The 20,520-nt window shown below is 38.2% G+C and overlaps 1 protein-coding gene across 16 annotated transcripts in view; it reads right to left on the bottom strand.

The window, feature by feature from the left end:
* The window catches only part of LOC107816080 (uncharacterized), a 73,591-nt gene extending 53,507 nt beyond the window's left edge, over positions 1-20,084 (bottom strand). For 8 of the 16 annotated variants that reach the window (XM_075248209.1, XM_075248210.1, XM_075248211.1 and 5 more), the window contains exons 1-10: positions 19,877-20,079; positions 19,611-19,796; positions 18,276-18,365; positions 17,214-17,287; positions 16,963-17,118; positions 16,288-16,408; positions 16,038-16,093; positions 3,909-3,963; positions 3,778-3,834; positions 3,541-3,642 (exon numbers count right to left, since the gene is read on the bottom strand). In XM_075248209.1, coding sequence (XP_075104310.1) covers positions 3,541-3,642; positions 3,778-3,834; positions 3,909-3,963; positions 16,038-16,093; positions 16,288-16,408; positions 16,963-17,118; positions 17,214-17,287; positions 18,276-18,365; positions 19,611-19,796; positions 19,877-19,981 — 1,002 coding nt within the window. In that variant the 5' untranslated portion in view covers positions 19,982-20,079. Of the gene's footprint in view, positions 1-3,540; positions 3,643-3,777; positions 3,835-3,908; positions 3,964-16,037; positions 16,094-16,287; positions 16,409-16,962; positions 17,119-17,213; positions 17,288-18,275; positions 18,366-19,610; positions 19,797-19,876 lie in introns of those variants that run through there. The other 8 variants (XR_012706687.1, XR_012706686.1, XR_012706688.1 and 5 more) reach the window with 5 other exon arrangements.
* Between the last annotated feature and the right edge of the window lie 436 nt (positions 20,085-20,520).

Genomic DNA, 20,520 nt, shown 5'->3' with positions numbered 1-20,520 from the left:
TAGCATTGGAATCCATTTGGAGTATCAATGGCTCTACAATCTGTTATTCATATCTCCTCAAGAATGTCCCGCAAATACTTACATTATGAGAAGACAATTCCTAATTTGGGCTAAGCGACATCAATGCTTAGGAAACATTTCAATCTCTCTAGATCCTTAGTCTAGAAGTGCCGAACGAGATGCTCCTTTTCAATTTAGTTAGACTTTCTTGAGCATTGCACAACAACAACATACCCAGTGTATTGCCACAAGTAGGGTCTAGGGAAGGTAGTACGTACGCAGACCTTACTTCTACCTTGTGAAGATAGAGAGGTTATTTCTAGTAGACCCTCCACGAGCATTGACCGTGAAGATTATATCACCAACATAAACTACCAAATAAATGCACAGATTTGGAGCAGCATATTGATAGAATAGAATGATCAGTGAGACTACGAACATTGCCAAGCTCCTGAATAACCGTGTTAATCTTAACCAACCATGCTTGAGGCTATTTCTGACCATATACAAACCGACGCAACCGGCATATAAGACCACTAGACTCAACCAGGTGGTTGCTCCATGTATACTTAATCCTCAAGATTGTCGTTGAGAAAAGCATTCTTGATATCTAACTGATAAAAGGACATTGGCGAACAGTAGCTAAGGATAGAAAAAGACGATTTAAAGTATCTTAGCCGCAGGGGAAATGTATCTTCATGACAACTCCAATAATCCGTGTATAACCTTAGTAACATGATGTGCCTTTAGCCGATTAATCCATCTATCAAGGCCAACATATACGCAACGACAATCAATAATAGATTTGCTTTCTAGTACCACTAGATTGTAAAACAAACATCTCCTCAATCGTAGTATGCAGCCAGCCTGGATGAGAAAGAGCTCCACATGTACTCATACGAATAGAAACAGATGATAGTGATGATACAAAGGCATAATGAGGTGGCAACAAACGATGATAACTCCGATAGGTAAACTTAGAATTAGGATTAGGGTTACAACTAGGATGAATATCTTTTTGAGCGGCAATAAGCCGATTTTGTGAGGGAGACTAGTCCACAATCTCCACAGCAGGCAAACATTCTGATTTTGGGTGTGAGTTATCTGGAACGAATGAAAAATGCAGACGACAATGATAAATCAAGAACGGTGGGGCTAAAGAAGGTGGAGCTATAGAAGGTCGAACTATACATGGTGGAAAAAAAAGCTGGCGGAGCTGTAGATCGTGGAGATATGGAAGAAAACGAAGAGATAAAGGTAGAATCCCCAAAATATGAAACTAGTAATACACAGTTAAGAGCACGAGGAGCTAACTTGTCTTTTCCCAGAGTAAAATTATGGACAAATCATGTGCTCTCAAAGCATGAGGAATAAAAGAGAACAAAGATGAGTTAGGAAACAAAGCAGAGTGTGGGACTTCATTTTGGATAGCGGAGGAAGACATGCTATTAATAAAATAACATTACATAATAACTGCATCCTAGAAAATACAACGGAACATGAGATTATATAAATAGGGTGCGAGCAGTCTCAACGGGATGCATGTTTTCCCTCTCAGCTATCTAATTCTGTTGAGATGTGAAAGCAGATGACCTTTGATGAAACTTCCCATAAAAGTTCATAAGCTACTGAAATGGAGAATATAAATATTTTGGCGCGCTATCACAATGAGAAGTGCAAATAGAAGCCCAAATTAATTTTCAATTTCAGCATGGAACTTTAGTAACTCTGATCGATTTCCATCAAGAATATCCAAGAACACCTAAAATAATCATCAACGAAATCGACAAAGTAGCAGAATCCCAAAGTGGAACTGCCCTAACTTGGACACAAACATCTAAATGAACTGAAGTACATTGAGGAAAAGGAACGAGTATGCTTACCAAGTTAACATGACTCACATTTAAAGTAGACAATTTAGTCAAAACAAGAACATTTTTTGGAGTTCAGATAAACTAGATTGTTGTAATCGCCTATGTAATTGAATAGGTGAATCAATAACAGGACAAGTTTTGGGAGGAGGACAACGTGTGGGTGATTTATTTAGGCTAAGGTCATAAAGTCCATGTGTTTCACGTCCGGTACCAATAATCCGTCTCGTGCTGCAATCCTCTATGACAACAAAGTTGTTGAAGAAAGCCATTGAGCAATTAAAAGTTTGGGATAAATGAATAATTGATATAAGATTAAACTGACAACTAAGAATACAAAGAACAGAATTTAAAGTTAGGAAAGGAAGTGCGCTAACTTGGCCTATTCCGGTTTACATGGTTTGAGATCCATTGGCCGGTGTGATTATTGGAAGAGATTGAAAATAAATAGTAGAGGAAAGGGATTTATTACCACAAATGTGATTAGAGGCACCTGAAATAATGGCCCAAGGACTGAAGTAGGATATTTGGAATAACAAGCTACGCTATTACCCGTCTGAACAGTAGAGGTTATCTCAGAAGATGTTTGTTTAAGTATTTTGTGTCGAAGGAACTCAATATACACATGTAAAGAAACTATTCGAACACTCGAAGTTTTGAATCTCATTTTCATGTAACCAAACCACTCAACTCTTTCTCACATTTATTGTTTAAATTAATCAAGTTAATAAATAAGAGTCAAATAGGACAGTAAGCAGGCTGATCAGAAAAATTTACTCAAATAGACTGCCGGAAGATTCTGCTCGTTTGAAAATGTCGCCTAATATTTGGAAAATCAGGTAGAGCCTAAATGATGCTAAAAAGATGATGGAAAGGTAAGAGTTCCCGAGTCCAAGTTGACTTGACTGATGCTAAAAAGATGGTGGAAAGATGACTAGACAGTCAAGAACTGACCGGTATCAAGAAAGTCTCATCGGAAAAGCTGCATGAGTATCACAAACTAAGGTCCAGCAATCGGAATGCAGTGGGAACTATGGGTAGACTTGAAATGAAGAGGCGAGCCCACTCAAAAGAATTTTGCCAGAATGTCGCCAGAGGACAGCACACAAGCAGTGTGTGCAGAGATCTCGCCAGAATTTCCTGAGCTTAGGTCAGTGCATGGAGGCACATGAGGAGCCTCTGGGAATGGGCTTTCTGGGGTGTGGTCGCCTAAGACTTCCAAACCTAGTGTTGGTGTTGGTTGATGCACAACACTCATGGATTTGACAATCAATTGCTCAGCCGCTATGCACAGCGACGAAGTTTTCTTCCTAGACATCATTGGTAAATGTGCAGCAATAAAATCCTCATACAAGCTCCAACATCATGTGAGGAAAAAAAAGCACAGGAAAGAATATTGAGAGAAAACTTAACTTGATTATTCCCCAAGCTACCGGGTCTAAATAGTGAATGCACAAGTTATACTATAGGAAAAAATATTCTGACTATCTAATTTCATGAACAATCAATCTAATTAACTCTGACTAATTCTAGTTGAACATCATATCATTTACAATACTCTTAACATAAGGCAATCACTCTGTCAACATAGATGGAATTTCTTCTCAGAAAGAATCCATAATGACCACCAAAAGGAACAGCAAATGTCATAAAATGGTTAAATATTTACCTCAGATTCAGTGATAAGTGAAGAACTGTATAGCCTGATTATGTTGGCTACTGAACGCAACACCAGACGCCGAAAATAAGGTTCTCCGGATTCTCCTTCAGGCTGCTCAGAGGATAATGTATAAGATACAAAACAAATAAAGAGAACCAGATTCTTGCGATGACAGCAGTTTAAAGTTTATGCTTAAGCCTTAAATCTGTTTCCGTGACACTAAATTCCAGATGGAAGAACTATCACCTCGGTATCAGTACGAAGTGATGTCATTAGCAGTGAGCATATCTGGCGACGAAGAACCTGCTATTTAGAAGCTATCGATTAGAGAATGGATATAATCAATTCAGCTAGAAGTAAAGACGATATCTCTATACCTCTTCATAAGGAACCAACACTCTGAACAGCACCACATAATTGGACAAAATAAACCTGAAAAACAATGAAGCAACATGAGAAGCAAAATCAAAATCACAAAACATATTAAATAAATTAGTCAACAGCTACAGAAAACTCTTCAGACTTATTTGTACAGACCATCTACATAAACATGTTTTCTTAGTTGTGTTCTTCATCGTTCTTCTTCTACAATTTTTTTTTTTTGAATAACTAAAAATCAATTTATTCAAATCGTGCAAGAAGATGTCAATAACTACCCAAAAAATCCTTAGATTCCATTAAAACAATGCTGGATAAAATACTACAGCTGCTACTATAGCTCATGCTCTAAAGTATGGCCTATTCATTATTCAGTCAAACCTCTCTATAACATCATCCCTATATAACAACACTTCACTATAAAAGCCAAACTTTTTCGGAACCAATGTTCATGTTATAATATATGTTCTCTATAACAGCACTTCGCTATAACAACCAAAAATATTCGGAACAAACGAAGCTGTTATAGAGAGGTTTGACTGTATATAGCATGAAGGTTCTCGACTCATGGACAATCAAATCAATCAACTATGCCTAACTCCATAATATTAGTTGGGGACGGTTATATGAATCCTCTACACCTATTCTAAACTAGATGAAATCATGCACACCAGGAAAAAATGTTAATAGAAACACGAGAGAGAATAGATAGAATATGAAGATTGATAATTTCCTCAAGCTACTAGGCAACAACAACAACAACATACCCAGTATTATCCCACACTGTGGGGTCTGGGGAGGGTAGTGTGTACGCAGACCTTACCCATACTTTGTGAGGATAGAGAGGTGGTTTCCAATAGACCCTCGGCTCAGGAAAGTATAAGCACCACATTAATAAAAATATAGACAATGGACAGTACCAAAAAGGCACCATATTAATGAAAATATAGACAAGAAGGGACAGTACCAAAAAGGTATATAAAAGCAGAATAAAAACAACAAGACAGTAAGGTGATCAACAATGAAAGAAAACAACAGTTAGTCATAAAAACGTACTGTTATGAACACTCTAGACTACCTACTTTACTACCCTAATCATCGACCTCCATACCTTCCTATCAAGGGTCATGTCATCGGTCAGCTGAAGCTGCGCCATGTCTTGCCTAATCACCTCTCCCCACCTCTTCTTTGGCCTACCTCTACCTCTCTGTAAGCCCTCCAATGTCAACCTCTCACACCTCCTCATCGGGGCGTTTGTGCTCCTCCTCCTCACATGACCAAACCACCTAAGTCGCGCTTCCCACATCTTGTCCTCAATAGGGGCCACACCCACCTTGTCGCGAATAACCTCATTTCTGATCCTATCTAACCTGGTGTGCCCGCACATCCATCTCAACATCCTCATCTCTGCTACCTTCATCTTCTGGACATGAGCGATTTTGACTGGCCAATACCACATCGTTGGCCTGACCACCACTCTGTAGAACTTACCCTTAAGTTTCGGTGGCACCTTCTTGTCACACAAAACACCGGAAGCGAGTCTCCATTTCATCCATCCCGCCCCAATACGATGGGTGACATCTTCATCAATCTCACCATCCCCTGAATAATAGACCAAGGGTACTTAAAACTCCCTTTTCCTAGGAATGACCTGCGAGTCCAGCCTCACCTCCCCTTCCCCTCCTTGAGTCTCGCCACTGAACTTACACTCCAAGTATTCTGTCTTGGTCCTGCTCAACTTGAAACCTTTAGATTCCAGGGTTTGCCTCCATACCTCTAATTGCGCGTTCACACCGTCTCGCGTCTCGTCAATCAATACAATATCATCTGCAAATAGCATGCACCACGGCACCTACCCTTGGATGTGGCGTGTCAGTACGTCCATCACCAGAGCAAACAAAAAAGGGCCGAGTACCGACCCCTGATGCAACCCCATCATAACCGGAAAATGGTCTGAGTCCCCACCCACTGTCCTCACTCGGGTCTTTACTCCATCATACATGTCCTTAATCAACCTAACGTAGGCAACCAGTACACCTCTAGCCTCCAAACATCTCCACAAAACCTCCCTCAGAACTTTATCGTACGCCTTTTCTAAGTCGATGAACACCATATGCAAGTCCTTCTTTCTCTCCCTATACTGCTCCATCAATCTCCTAACAAGTTGGATAGCTTCTGTAGTCGAACGCTCCGGCATAAACCCGAACTGGTTCTCGGAAATAGACACACTCCTCCTCACCCTTAGCTCTATCACTCTCTCCCAGACTTTCATAGTATGGCTAAGCAGCTTGATACCCCGATAGTTATTGCAATTTTGGATATCACCCTTGTTCTTGTATACGGGAACCATCGTGCTCCACCTCCACTCATCCGGCCCGATCACTTTGCCCCTGCTCATCTTACGCATAGCTCCCTCAACTTCATCAACTCTAATCCGCCTACAATACCCAAAGTCACAACGACTCCCGGAGAGTTCCAAATCACCCAGTACAATGCTCATGTCCCCCTCCTCGTTCAAGAGACTATGGAAGTAGGTCTGCCATCTCCGACGGATAAGCCCTTCATCCAACAAAACTCTACCTTCTTCGTACTTGATGCACTTCACTTGGTCCAAGTCACACGCCTTCCTTTCTCGCGCCTTGGCTAACCTGAACAACCTCTTATCCCCACCTCTGCTCGTCCACTTCTCCTCCTCGTCTACACTTTCCACTAGCTTCAGATACGCTGCTTTCTTGGTTTCTACTTTTTCTTGCACCTCTCCATTCCACCACCAGTCTCCCTTGTGACCACCAGAGTAACCCTTTGAGACCCCTAATACCTCTCTCGCGGCTTCCCTAATGCATTGCGCAGTCGTGGTCCACATAGCGCTTGCGTCACCACTACTCCTCCAAGCCCCCATAGTCACCAGTTTGACCCCCAACTCCTGCGCTTGAGCTTCCGTCAAGGCTCCCCACTTTATCCTATGTTGGCTATACATCGCCCTCTTCCTCCTCTTCCTCCTCTTCCTCGTGATCTCAAGGTCCATGACCAGGAGCCTATGAAGGGTCGAGAGGTTTCCTCAAGCTACTAGGGGCTTTAAATAATAATTTAAACTTACTCTAAAAGAGGAAAATATGTCAAAGTTACATAATTGCAGGAAACATAATTTTCTTACCTAATTCCTACTGATTCTAATAGACGTACAATATATTCAATAATCACACAATATTATTAGCACTCTGTGCTGAACTTGTTATATATGCATATAATTCAGGGACCAGCAAGAGACTTGGCGAGATATCTGCTAGCTGATTCCACTTCACGAACTTTGCAATGAAATCTCCTAAGAGTATCTTTTCTCTGACAAAATGACAATCAATCTCCATATGTTTAGTTTTCTTATGAAACACAGAACTTCATTCGACATGAAGGCCAGCCTGAATATCACACACGTTTCATCTAATCAATATCTCCAGATTTTTACAGTAGCTGCTTGATCCATATGAGCTAACAAGTAGCTTCTACCATAGCCTGGTATTCTGCTTCTACATTGAACCCTACAACTACATTTTGTTTCTTACTCTTCCAGATGCTAAACTGTCTCCAACCAGAATGCAATATCCTGAAGTAGCTGCTTGATCCATATGAGCTAACAAGTAGCTTCTACCATAGCCTGGTATTCTGCTTCTACACTGAACCCTACAACTACATTTTGTTTCTTACTTTTCCAGATGCTAAACTGTCTCCAACGAGAATGCAATATCCTGAAGTACATCGTTTGTTAGAAGGTGACTCTATCCAATATCTGCATCTATATACCCAAAAACTACTCATGTCCTCCATCCTCATAAAGTAATCCTTTTTCCTGGAGTAGATCTTATATGCCAAAGAATATGCATTACTGCATATCAATGACTATCATTTAAGAATCCATGAACTGACTTTTCCAGATGCTAAATTACCTCCAACCAGAATGCAATATCCGGAAGTACATCGTTTTTAGAAGGTGACTCTATTCAATATCATTATTGCATATCAATGACTATCATTTAAGAATCCATGAACTGAATTTTCCAGATGTTAAATTACCTCCAACCAGAATGCAATATCCGGAAGTACATCGTTTTTAGAAGGTGACTCTATTCAATATCTGCATCTATATACCCAACAATCTACTCATGTTCTTGATGCTCAGAAAGTAATCCTTTTGCTGGAGCAGATCTTATATGCCAAAGAATACACATTACTGCATATCAATGACTGTCATATAAGAATCCAAGAACTGACTTACTATGCTTATCTGAAAAGCAATATCCAATCAAGTACAGTAAGATAATTCAACTTGTCAACAGAACTCCTATGTAGTCCATGATCACTAAGGGGTTCCCTCAATCTGGTAGAAGCTTAACATTCATATCCATATTAACATTGATAGGCCTATAGTTTGTCATTTCTATCTCCTTGCGAATATCAAGAGCATACTTCCTTTATGAGACTACAATATCCAATCTGAATTGAGCGACTTTAGTACCTAGGTGGTATCTCAACTAGCCAAGATGGTTGGTCTGAAAATATTGAAAGAGATGATACTTCAGCTTAGGGATGTCCTTTTAATCATCACATGTGATAACTATATCACCATTAAATACCAGATACATGCAAAGATTTGGAGTAGAATGTCGATAAAATACAAGATAATTACCTTCATTGACGACTGGCCAAAGTCCTGAATAATTGTGTTGAGCTTACCAAATTATGATCAAGAAGACTACTTCAGACCATATAAGAATCGACCTAATCGACATACCAGACCACTAGAATCTCTTAAAGCTACAAAAGTTGGTGGGTGCTCCATTTACCCCTCATATTCTAGATCCCCCTAAAGAAAATGCATTTTTTATTTTCAACTAATACAGAGGCCAATTACCTTCATCCTTCATTGCGGACTGGCCAAAGTCCTGAATAATTGTGTTGAGCTTACCAAATTATGATCAAGAAGACTACTTCAGACCATATAAGAATCGACCTAATCGACATACCAGACCACTAGAATCTCTCTGAGCTACAAAAGTTGGTGGGTGCTCCATTTACCCCTCATATTCTAGATCCCCCTAAAGAAAATGCAATTTTTATTTTCAACTAATACAGAGGCCAATGACGAACAGCGGCCAGACTAAAAACAATAAACCAGGGTTGTAAATAGCACTCGCCTCAGCGTTAATAGCGTGAGGCGATGCGATGCGAGGCTGCAGCGCCAATTTCCTCTGTTGCATGGCAAAATAAAAATAGCAAGTGCCCTTGCCTGAGTAGCGAGAGGCGCACAGTAGCGATTTTTTTTTTTGAAGAAAAAAAAGAGGAAGCAGACCATCAGCGATTAAAAGAAAAATTAGGGCTTGAGTTTATTTTCTTCTTTCTTCTTCAACATCGTCGACTCAACCCCACAGCAAAGAAGCAAACAAGATTTCTTCTTTCTTCTTCAAGTTTCTTCGATCAGGTATGCTTCTTTTCATCATCTCTTTTCTTCTTTCTTCTTCTCCTTTCTTCTTCTTCGAGTTTCTGCCTGACTGACTTTGTCCATTTTTTTTTCTTTCTTCTTCCTCTTTCTTGTTTATTCTTTCCTCTTTCCTCTTTCTTTCTTTCTTCCTTTTTTTCGTCTCTTCTTTTTTTTTTTTTTTGCTCTGTTGTTTTCGAGCAGCAGAGAGCTTTTTGGCAGAGCTTTCTCTCTCTTTCTTCCTTCCTTTTTCTTCTTCTCTTCTTTTTTTTTCGCTGTGTTTTTCGAGTCCAGCACTATTTTTTGGGCAAAGCCAGACAGCTTCCTTCATACCTGAATTTTCCTCCTTTTTTCAGTTATAGAGTAGAATTAATTGCATATTGACTATAATTGTTTTCCTATAAACAGTATTGAAATGGCTTCATCTGATGGTAATAAAAGAAATGATATAGTTTGGAATTATGCTATAGAAGGCTCAACAAGATCCGCAATTAAATGTGTGTTTTGTGAAAAAACATAACATGGTGGAATAACTCGTCACAAACAACATTTGATTGGTGGATTAAAAAATGTAGTAGGCTCATGTTAGGGAGGAAGTAAATGCATTTGTTGAGAAGAAAATGTGACAAGAACTCAAATGAGTTATGAAGCATCTGTGAATCTTATTGATGAAGATGATGAAATGGGACCTCCCCCCACCCTCACCCCCTCCCAAAACTCAAAAGAAATCTTCAAATATTTCTAGTGGATCATCCACAGTGTGTAGAGTAACGAAAGGTCCTGTCAATCTTTATTTCTCGGCAAAACAGCAAGAAAGGGAAAAGGTGATTCTGGTTCAGGTTTAGAAGCCAAGAAGATTTTGAGTGATCACGCCGTAAGTGCTTTTGCAACATGGATGTACGATGCAGTGCTCCCTTTCAATTGTTTTAACAACAAAACTTTTGATAAATCCATTGAGGTTGTAGGACAATATGGCCCAGGAATGAATCCCCCTAGCTATCATGAAGTTAGAGTAACTCATCTTAAAAAGAGGTGAAGAAGATAGACAAGATTGTTGAGGAGCATAGAGTGGAATGGAACAAGTTTGGATGTTCCATTATGATGGATACATGGACAGCACGGAATGGGAAAATAGTCATAAATGTGTTGGTGAATCAGTGTTATCAAAGACGAAAAGTGCAAAAAAGCTTTTAGGTCCGTTGAGGCTTTAAGCGCAAAGCGCAAATAAAGCACGGGCTTTAATGAAGAAAGGCGCAAAAAGAGAAAAAAATATAAATATGTATGTGTGGTCCAAGACTAATAATTATAAGCACGAATACCATATATATGGACAAAGAAATTGAATTTTTTTATGATATATTGAAATATCAATTATTTAGCGTCGTCTCTTCATGGTTACAATCATTGGCAAGGAAAAGTATGTCATAGAGTCTTGATGACAATATTGAAGCGCCCACTAGGCGAGGCGAAACGCTCAACATGTTTTGCGCTTCGCTCTAAGGCTTAAGCGCGCTTTAAGCGCGCCTTTGACAACATTGTGGTGAATCCTCCAAGAGGTAGTGTTTTCTTGAATCTTACAATGCTAGCAACTCTTCTACGGATTCCACCAAAATGTACAACTTGTTTGCAAAGACTATTGAGAAAATTGGGAAGGAAAATGTTGTACAAATTGTTACCAATAACGCAGTGAGAATGTTAGTGCGGGTAAGATGATGCAAGGTGTGTATCCACACATTTATTGGACTCCATGTGAAGCCCATTGTATCAATTTGATGTTTGGTGACATATTCAAGGAAAACCCATATGCTTCGGGTAACTTCAATATAGTCATCTTTAACTTTATTTATACTTATGTCCTATTAACTATAAAATTGTTATTGTTACTTTTATAGTTTTCACTAAGACCGTCAAGATATATTCTTACATCAGTCAAAGGCCATTGTTGTTGCATTTGATGAGGAAATTTACAGATGAAAGAAATTTGGTAAGACTGACCAAGACTAGATTTGCAACGGCTTTCTTGACCTTACATAGTTTTTACTTGCAAAAGAAAAACTTAAGAAAGCTAGTTCTTTCAACCGAATGGAAAGAAAATAGATATGCAAAAGAAGTTGCGGGGAAAGAAACTGCCAAAATTCTTATTTCTCCATCATTTTGGAATGATGTTGTTCAGGCTCTTAAAGTTGGTGGTCCTTTGATTAGGATACCTTATGGTGGATGGGGAGAGAAAACCACCAATAGACTATCTTTATGACACTATGGATAGAGCCAAAGAAACTATTGAAGCGTCATTTTAGGGAAACCACAAAGTTTTTGAGAATACTGATAGAAGATGGTCGGATCAACTTCATCGACCTTTGCATGCAGCAGGCCATATTTTGGACCCGGGATTGTTTACAAGAATAGTATAGATGGCACTTTAGATTCAGAGGTGTGGGTTGGATACCATAAATGTATTGAGAAGTTGGTCCCCGATGCAGCGATGGTAGATCAAATAGGGGAGGAGTTTGGTAAGTACACACAAGCAGATGGCCTATTTGATTTATAGGCGGCTATTAGAGCCAGAGACATAAGGTTACCAGGTAACTAACTCTAATAAAGATGTCCTTATAGCTTTAATTTAATTAATTTGATTTATTTATACTTATTAACTTTTAAATATTTTTCTATAGTTGAATGGTGGATGCACTTTGGTCATCAAACTCCAAACTTGCAAAAGTTTGCCATCAAAGTACTAAGCTTAACTTGTAGTGCATATGGATGTGAGAGAAATTGGAGTGTATTTGAGCATGCAAGAAGTAGATTTATTATATTAATATATTATATATTGTATTATTATTAGTATCTATTAATTAATCTAAACAACTTATGCGCAGATTCACTCCAAGAAAAGGAATAGGCTTGAGCTATAGCATCTCAATGATCTAGTGTATATTAAATACAATAGAACATCGAAGCGTCGTTATGACGCTCGCGATACCATTGATCCAATTCTGTTGGATAACATTGACAGAGGCAAGTGAATGGTTAACGGGAGCCCCCCAAAATAATGAAGATGAACAAGTGTATGTAGGAGATGATCTCGATTGGGGTATTGTTTCTATGGCGGCTGGAGTTGTGGAGAATATCTATGGTCTTAGAGGGAGTTTTTCAAGTTCAAATAACAAGGGAAAGGGAGTAGCTACAAGTTCAAGTCGGTCCCTAATTGATGAAGACTCCGAGGATGAAGAAGAAAATAGCCAATATAATACTAACAATTGCTTGTTTTATTTTATGAATCTACTACGACTATCTATTGAGTTTTTAATTTTTTAATTGATATATCTAATACTATATTATTGCTATTGAGTTTTTAATTAATTATATATATATATATATATATATATATATATATGCAAATTTAATATTTTATTTTTTTGTATTAATTGTCGCTTCACATCAAAAAGGTGAGCGCTTCGCTTCTCGCCTCTTGCCTTAGTGAAGCGGGCCCTCACCGCTATTTGTCGTCTCACGCTATCCAAAACACTGCAACAAACAGAGACAATCTTGGCCAGGAGAGGGAATGTATCACCAGCATCAATCCTAAATATCTGAGTATAATCATTGACAACCAAAACAAGCCTTAAATCGATCAATTTAACCATCCAAACCAACCTTGATGGCATAAATCCACTAATAACCAATTTGGAAATTTCGTAGAGGCAAAGGGACAAGCTCACAAGTACCACTAGAGTGGAGCAATATCTTCTCAATCATAACACATCGACATTTTGGACTAGAGAGCTTCACATGTAGACTTAGGATAAAAATAGAAGATAAGGACGACAAAAAAAAAAACAAGAGATTCAATAATAGAACATATGGATGGTTCCAATATGTTAAGGTAGAAAAATCCATGTGATTCGCACAGTACCAATTACTTGCCTCATACTATGATCCTGCACGAACAACTAAGTGTTTCAAGTAGGTGATTAACCAATATGAGATTGAAAAACAACCAAAAACATAAAGGACCGAATTTAAAGTCAAAAAGGGTAAAGAAATAGCTTTACCGACTCTAACAGTCATGGTTTGGGATCCATTAACCAATCACAGTACTCAAAAGCGTAAAAAAACTCCAAAGTCAGTTGGAGCTTTAAGCGAAAAGCGCAATTAAATCATGGGCTTTAGGGAAGAAGAGCAACAACAACAACAACAAAAAACCCAGTTTGATCCTATAAATGGGGTCTGGGGAGGGTAGTGTGTACGCAGACCTTGCCCCTACCTCATAGAGATAGAGAAGTTGTTTCCGATAGACCCTCGGCTCAAGGAACAGTGAAGATAACGCAACCAAGTAGCAAAGAATATTAGCAATAATGTAACATGGTAACGGGCGTGAATATCACAACATGCATAATAAAGAACCATAAAAAGGAAATTACAAAAATGGTCCTTGTACTACTGGTCGGCCTAGGAGGAACACACTAATAGCTGTTAAGATAAGATAAACACAATAAATAATTATTTCAATAGAATGGAAAAATTATAATTAAGCTATAGATGAAGTTGTGCCCTTAAAGACAATCCATTGGTACACACGCCTTAACGCCTTGATGCCTCCACTAAAGTGCCAATTAAGCGAGGCGAAGCGCACAACCTGGGCTTCACTAAGCTTCAGGGCTTAAGCACACTTTAAGGAAGCCTTTAACAACAATGTTGTCAATGTGACTTTAGGAAGTGATTCAGAACAGTGAGTAAGAAATTGTAAAGAGGAATTTATTACCAGGAATATGATTTGAGGCTTTTGAATCAATGGTTCAAGGTAGAAAATCAGAGGACTTGAGGCATAAGTGGATTACCAATTTGCACCATCGATGCAATTTGAGAAGAATTTTTGTTTACATGCCTTGTACTTAATGAACTCAATGCAACTAAGTATATGAAGTTTTCCGAAACAAAACTTGAAAAAAAAAAGCCTCTAAATGAGGTTATCAAAATAGTCTATTCGTCGGAAAACTTGCCAGAGTATCATCAGAAAATCTATAATTTTATTAGAGATGAAGTTCATCCTCTAATATGCTGGGAGGAGTCGCATACTTCAATCTATTCTAAAGGTGTCAAAAGAGTGGGTTGCAGCCGATGGAAAATTAGAAAAGTCGAGAAACACGCCAAAAACAAAATGGAGTACTCTAACTAGGGTTGCAGTAGTCGGAATGGCTCGGAACCTCTATAGGTAAACTCGGGCTCAAGAGGCGAAGTTGAATGGACTCACAGTGTCAGGGCCTGAGATAACTTCGCCGAACATTCTTGCCTCTAGACATCACACGGAGGCGCATCTGGACTCAAGTGACGGTGCGTCTTTCTGGGTTGTGCTCGCACGAGGGTTTTTAGTCTTACTCTAGTGTTGGTTTATATGCAACACTCACGGAAGCTAAGAAAGATTTGCTTAGCACTCTTTTTATCTTTTGAGATGTTAAGGTAAGGTTCGTGCAACACTCGCATTATCCAGAAAAATTGCAGGGCAACCAAAAAAGTTCTATCCCTAATATCATTGGTAAATACACGTCGATCATTTTCACCAATGCTTTAATACATGTGAGAAAGAAGAAACACGGCAGAGAAATGAGAGAATGCGAGCCTTGATGATTTCTCAAGTTGTTGGGTGCTCAAATAATAATGTACACTTATTCTGAAATAGGAAAGCATATCAAGGTTACATAATCACAGGAAAAATAATCTCTAATTGATCCCTACTAACTCTTATTGATATACACCTTAGAATAATTAAACAATATTCTTGGCATCCTTAACAAAGGCACGCTAGATCCAATTATCCGATGCAAAAGCTAAAGCAATTGACACCTACTATGCATTGATAGTCCATGATAAGAGAGTGAATCTTGTCAACAGATGAAACTGACAAAAAGTGGTTCACCACAGTTGGATTGAGACCAATGTTACTAGTCCTTTGATCTTCAAAAATTGTTTTGACTCATCTCTCTCTCTCCCTCTCCCTTTCCCTCTCCCTTGAGTGTGTGTGTGTGAGAGAGAGAGAGAGACAGAGAGAGAGTGTGTGTGTGTCTGCGAAGTGCGTCCCTCATAAAACACACATACCTAGGGTAGGCGCAAGTCACGAGTTTGAACCCCGTCTCAGATAAAAAAACCTGATATTTAAATGGAAAAGAGTGAGAGGCGAGCCCATTATCCATCAAGTCTCGAAAGTACGCCAGATGGTCCTCGAAATTCTCGATTATCAAATACATTATAAATAAATATATACATATACACACACACACACACATAAAAGAGCGTGTGAGTATGTATAATGTAAATAGAACAAGAAAGTGTCAATGACTTACTCAATCCAAATATGCCTTTTGGAAAGAATGGCAAAATTTCAAAACTCTACAAGTTAGGGCTCTAGGAAAATAATGTATTTCTCAAAAGTTGAAAATCTAACAGTACTTAGCTTTGTTGAGCAAGTACGATATTTACTTTGAAGAGGTAAGTATTATAATACTCCACATTCATGTGGTACACTTCACAAGCATTAAGCAGAAATCATATTTAAGGGGATAAAAGTATTAATGCTCCACATTCATGTGATACACTTCACAAGCATCAAGCAAATCCATATCCAAGGGGATAAAAATATTAATCTAGAAGGTTAGATCATTACTCAAGTAGATCAAGTGCAAATGTCCGTTGAATGGAACTGACACGTAGCCAGACAGCCTGAAGTATAAAATAGACATAATATCAGGGAGGAATCTAAAGCTTCCATTTGCAACAGAAACACATTTATTTTTATTATTTTATAATAAGTAACAGAAACCACATTGATAGTGTAACACTTCCAGAAAGTAGGCAGCCCATAGAATTTGAACATCTTTCAAACAAGAAGAAGAACCACTCATATTGGCACATACAGATCCACCTGCAGCAAGAGCTGTCAGGTCCTCAAGCAACCGAAGTGCGAGCTTTCCAGATTTAGTTAGGGTATCCCTCATTAGCGATGGACCTCCGGAAGAAAACTCCTGCTCCAACGACCTGTTCAAGTACGTCGAGAAATTGAAATTCGTAAATCATAACATCAGACTTCATAAGATAAGCAATCAATTTGTTTAAACAATCCAGTTAGATCAACCACTAACATAAACTTCTTAAATGCCAGTAGAATATTTTATACAGAAGCAAACATTCTCTCACTAAGAAAGAAGATATAGTCAATAAGAAGAAGAGTACAACAAGAAGGAGACAAGATGTCCTCGAGGAAGAATACTTGAAATATAAGATTTAAACGAATAGGGTTCTTCACGAATCTTCACGGGATCACTCACGGATTAGCATAGGTGTAATACTAAAAATGACTAAATATGTCGGCATAGATAGAGGGAATATAACAGACAGTTGACAAAGTAGGTATGACTGCAAGAAACAAAGACAGGCCAGACCACTCAATTATCTATTAAGTTGCTGAATCACCACGAGCAGAATATAATAAAGAGTTGCTAGACATGCAGAGAAGAGGACAGAAAAAACTAAATCCATTTTAATATTAGGATGTGTAGCTGTTAAAAAAAGTTATCAGGATGTGTACATACTCTTGCTGATTTATATTGCGATTAACATCACTACTAACTGAACTGCTACGAGAAATGTACACTCCAGAACCAAATTTTCCGGCTGGAAGTGACTCAGCAGAAACCACACGATCAAATATCAATGCTACGGCTTGCCTAAAAGTTGCTGCAGCAGTACTGAGACAATTTGCCAAGAATGAGCACCCAAATGAAAGAAGAGATAAAAGGGAACAGCCAGCTGAATGCGTTTTAATTTCACCCTTTAAACTCACTTTCGCACGCTATCAGAGGATCTGTTGTTTTCAAGAAGACGAAGAATGATACCAAGCGCTTGAGCGGTGTGGTCCTGAAAGTTAAAGAAAAGTTAATGCACATCCATTTTAAAAAAGGAAGACCAACCACAATTCTCCCAAAATAACATTCCCCGCCTAAAAAGGAAAACTGGAAACGTTGAAGGAATTATAAGAAGGACTTTTTCTAAGCTCCTGCACTTCCCCCATTTGAGGTGAGGATTGCCCAAGACCATATAAGGAGCCAAGGACCTCAAATCCCACCGATGTGGGACAACTCAACACTCCCCTCACGCTCAGGCCTGCAAACTGGAGCGTGGACAACATAAATGGGGGCCCAACATCGGTAACAATAATTGGGATGGGCCTGGCTCTGATACCATGATAAATGGACCTTAGGCCTAACTCAACCCCAAAAGCTAGCTTATGAGGTGAGGATTTCCCAAGACCATATAAGGAGACCAAGGACCTCAAATCCCACCGATGTGGGACAACTCAACACCCTGTATTACATGTTATCACATACTCACTAGCTAGAAGCCAGATTTTTCTTTCTTTAATATACAGCAGTATGTTTTTTCTGTTATGCATACTTATACATATTATGTTTCACTGTCAAAATTCAAACTAATGTTTTGAGTTCATCAACCATAATCATAAGTTTTGAGCAACATTCAATACTCACATAAAAGGTGTTAGAACTCAGTTATGTACTTTACAATACTGTCATTCATGCTAGACAGGGAACTAAAGATATTACACATGGAGTCAACATTCATAGATAAGATTCAACAGCAAGGTACCCAGAAAGCATATCAGTTTCCATCATATGCCCTCAAAAGTCTAGCAAATTCCTGCTTTTTTCCAAAAAACCAGACAAAACTAGATTAAGCATACATGAACAAGTTTTGTCCTTTTGTGTTTACGCAAAAGTCACTTAGTTGTTCAATGTCCGATACCACTGATTCAGCCATATTTCAGCAACACATAGAATAGCCAACAACTTACTATGATAACCGAGAGAGGCAATAGATTAATTATTACCTCATTATCAGGTTGTAAACGAGATTGAAATATTATGAGGATAGTCTGCAAGGTCTTAAGCTGAAGACTCTCATCAGCCATTTCCCCATGCTGTGAAAAGATTTTGACAAGAGGCAGATTTTATATGATGCAAATATAGTGTAAAAGCATACAACAATATTTCAGACCGGAAGGAGGAAAGTACTATTGGGATGAATTATAGAAGAAAGATCATGTGGATGTTATATCTCTAGTTACTAACACATAACTTGCTAAAAGTTAGCTTTTAGAACCCAACAGCAATAACTATCTTTCTTGCAGAATGATTTTCAAGTTCCTCAAAGCATAATGTGATGGTGCATCTTTCGGCATTGCTAACTTCAAATAAATCAGGTTACCTGCAAATAAACTTATTACTCGGTCACCTTTGTCCTTCAAATGCAGGGTATTTAGTTTCTACACTAAGTGTCCGGGTTCTGTGCTGAGTACTTGAGGTGCTCAAAATAAAAGAGCTTTGTAAAGTTTGAACTCAGAATCCACCAAAGGTACCCAAACAGGATCAGTGTTTTAATACTTGACCTTGAAATAGCATGGGAAGAACTAGCAGGTATACTATTTCACGTTGCCTTAAATCCAGCATATTTTGCTTTTAATACTTTTTTGATCCAAAATGTTGCTTTCTTTGGGGGGTCTTCCATTTATGTTACATTAGGTGCTCAAAGGGAGTTTTGCTACCTAATCTTTTGCAGAACTTCTCGTGTGTTTTTTTTAAATAGATTATGCTTGGGAAGTCTTTATTGTGTTTTGATTAGATTCTTCTTTGAATTTTCATCATTTGCCTACAATGAGACACTCTTAGCTCGGATTTTGTTACTTTCAACAACATCAGACCTTTGTTACTTCTGAGAGATTTAACAAAGCATGACAAGGCTCAAAGGTTTGTAGAGGGGACCCAAAATCCATTATATTATATTATAGAAATATTGCAATCAAGGCACTATCAAGATCAAACTGACTGTCAGCTCTAATTTAATTTGGTTTCCGCGCTAGCAATGTTGTTAACTTATGGCAGGCATTTTCTCAAACAACAACTTGCTTATATACTCCCTCTGTTCTAATTTATGCGAACTTATTTGATTGGGCACGGAGTTTAAGAAAAAATAAATTGTAATTTGTGGTCCTAAACAAGTCAAAAAGGCCCAGAGTATTTGTTTGGTTATAAAAGTTTCTCATTAAGGTAGAATTGTAGGTTCAAGCAAAATTAATTTTAAATTTAGAAAGGGTCATTCTTTTTTGATCGTACAAAAAAGTAAATAGGTTCACATAAACTGAAACGGGATAGTATATATAACTTACATCTTTGAGGGTGTCGAGAATCTCCTTTAAAGCTGATGGAGCAACTACATCGTGAGAAATGAGCTTTTGCAGACAAGAAAGTCCAATCACGCTCATTTTCACAGTCCTAACTTCACACGCCATCAAAAATATCTTTAGTATATCCTCGTTAAGTACTATCTCACTCGGGCTCGACAAACATCTTAACTGCATAGTTATATATAAATATGAATCAATATTTATTTAGAGTCAAAAAAAAATGAAAAATGAATACTTTGAGAAAGAACCTTCAAAATAGCGTGCTCTGCAGCATCTTTGACGGCAGGATATCGCCGGCGAGCTTCTGCCGATAAAGCTCGAAGATCTGACTCCAACACTGCCATCAAAGCCATCTCTTTTTTCTATTCGGTGGTAACGTTACGCTTTGCAGATCTCCTTTTCTCAGTGAGACGAGACACCGTCTGGGAAAAGCAGATCTGCTGTCGTTTCAGGGACATTTTACTATTTATTTTTAAGCAATATATTCATAATCTACACTAAATTTAAAAATTAGACAATATGTCCAAGCTTTAGGACTAAATATTTTAAATTTTTGTGTCCTTAATTTTTGAGCTATTAATTTGAAATTCAGGACTTATTATTCTAAATTTTTGAGCTGCTAATTTGAAATGCAGGATACTTAGTCCTGAATTTCTAAACTGTTAATTTGAAATGCAGGATACTTAGCCCTGAATTTCTAAACTGCTAATTTGAAATTTATGACTAAGAGGGTGTTTGGAACTTTAGATTGGCTTTTAAGCTCGTCAAATCAGCTTTTAAGTCCTTTTTATCTTTTTTTACTATTTGGCAAAGTCAAAAAGTGCTTAAAATAAGTTTAAAATTGCTTAAAACAAGCCAAAAGCAATAAGCTTAGCAACCTCATCTTATTATT

This window comes from Nicotiana tabacum, chromosome 24 (assembly GCF_000715075.1).
Source record: "Nicotiana tabacum cultivar K326 chromosome 24, ASM71507v2, whole genome shotgun sequence".
In the NCBI taxonomy this organism is placed as follows: Eukaryota; Viridiplantae; Streptophyta; class Magnoliopsida; order Solanales; family Solanaceae; genus Nicotiana; species Nicotiana tabacum.
Note: the sequence above shows the minus strand (reverse complement) of the source record. Positions and strands in the feature narration are given on the sequence as shown.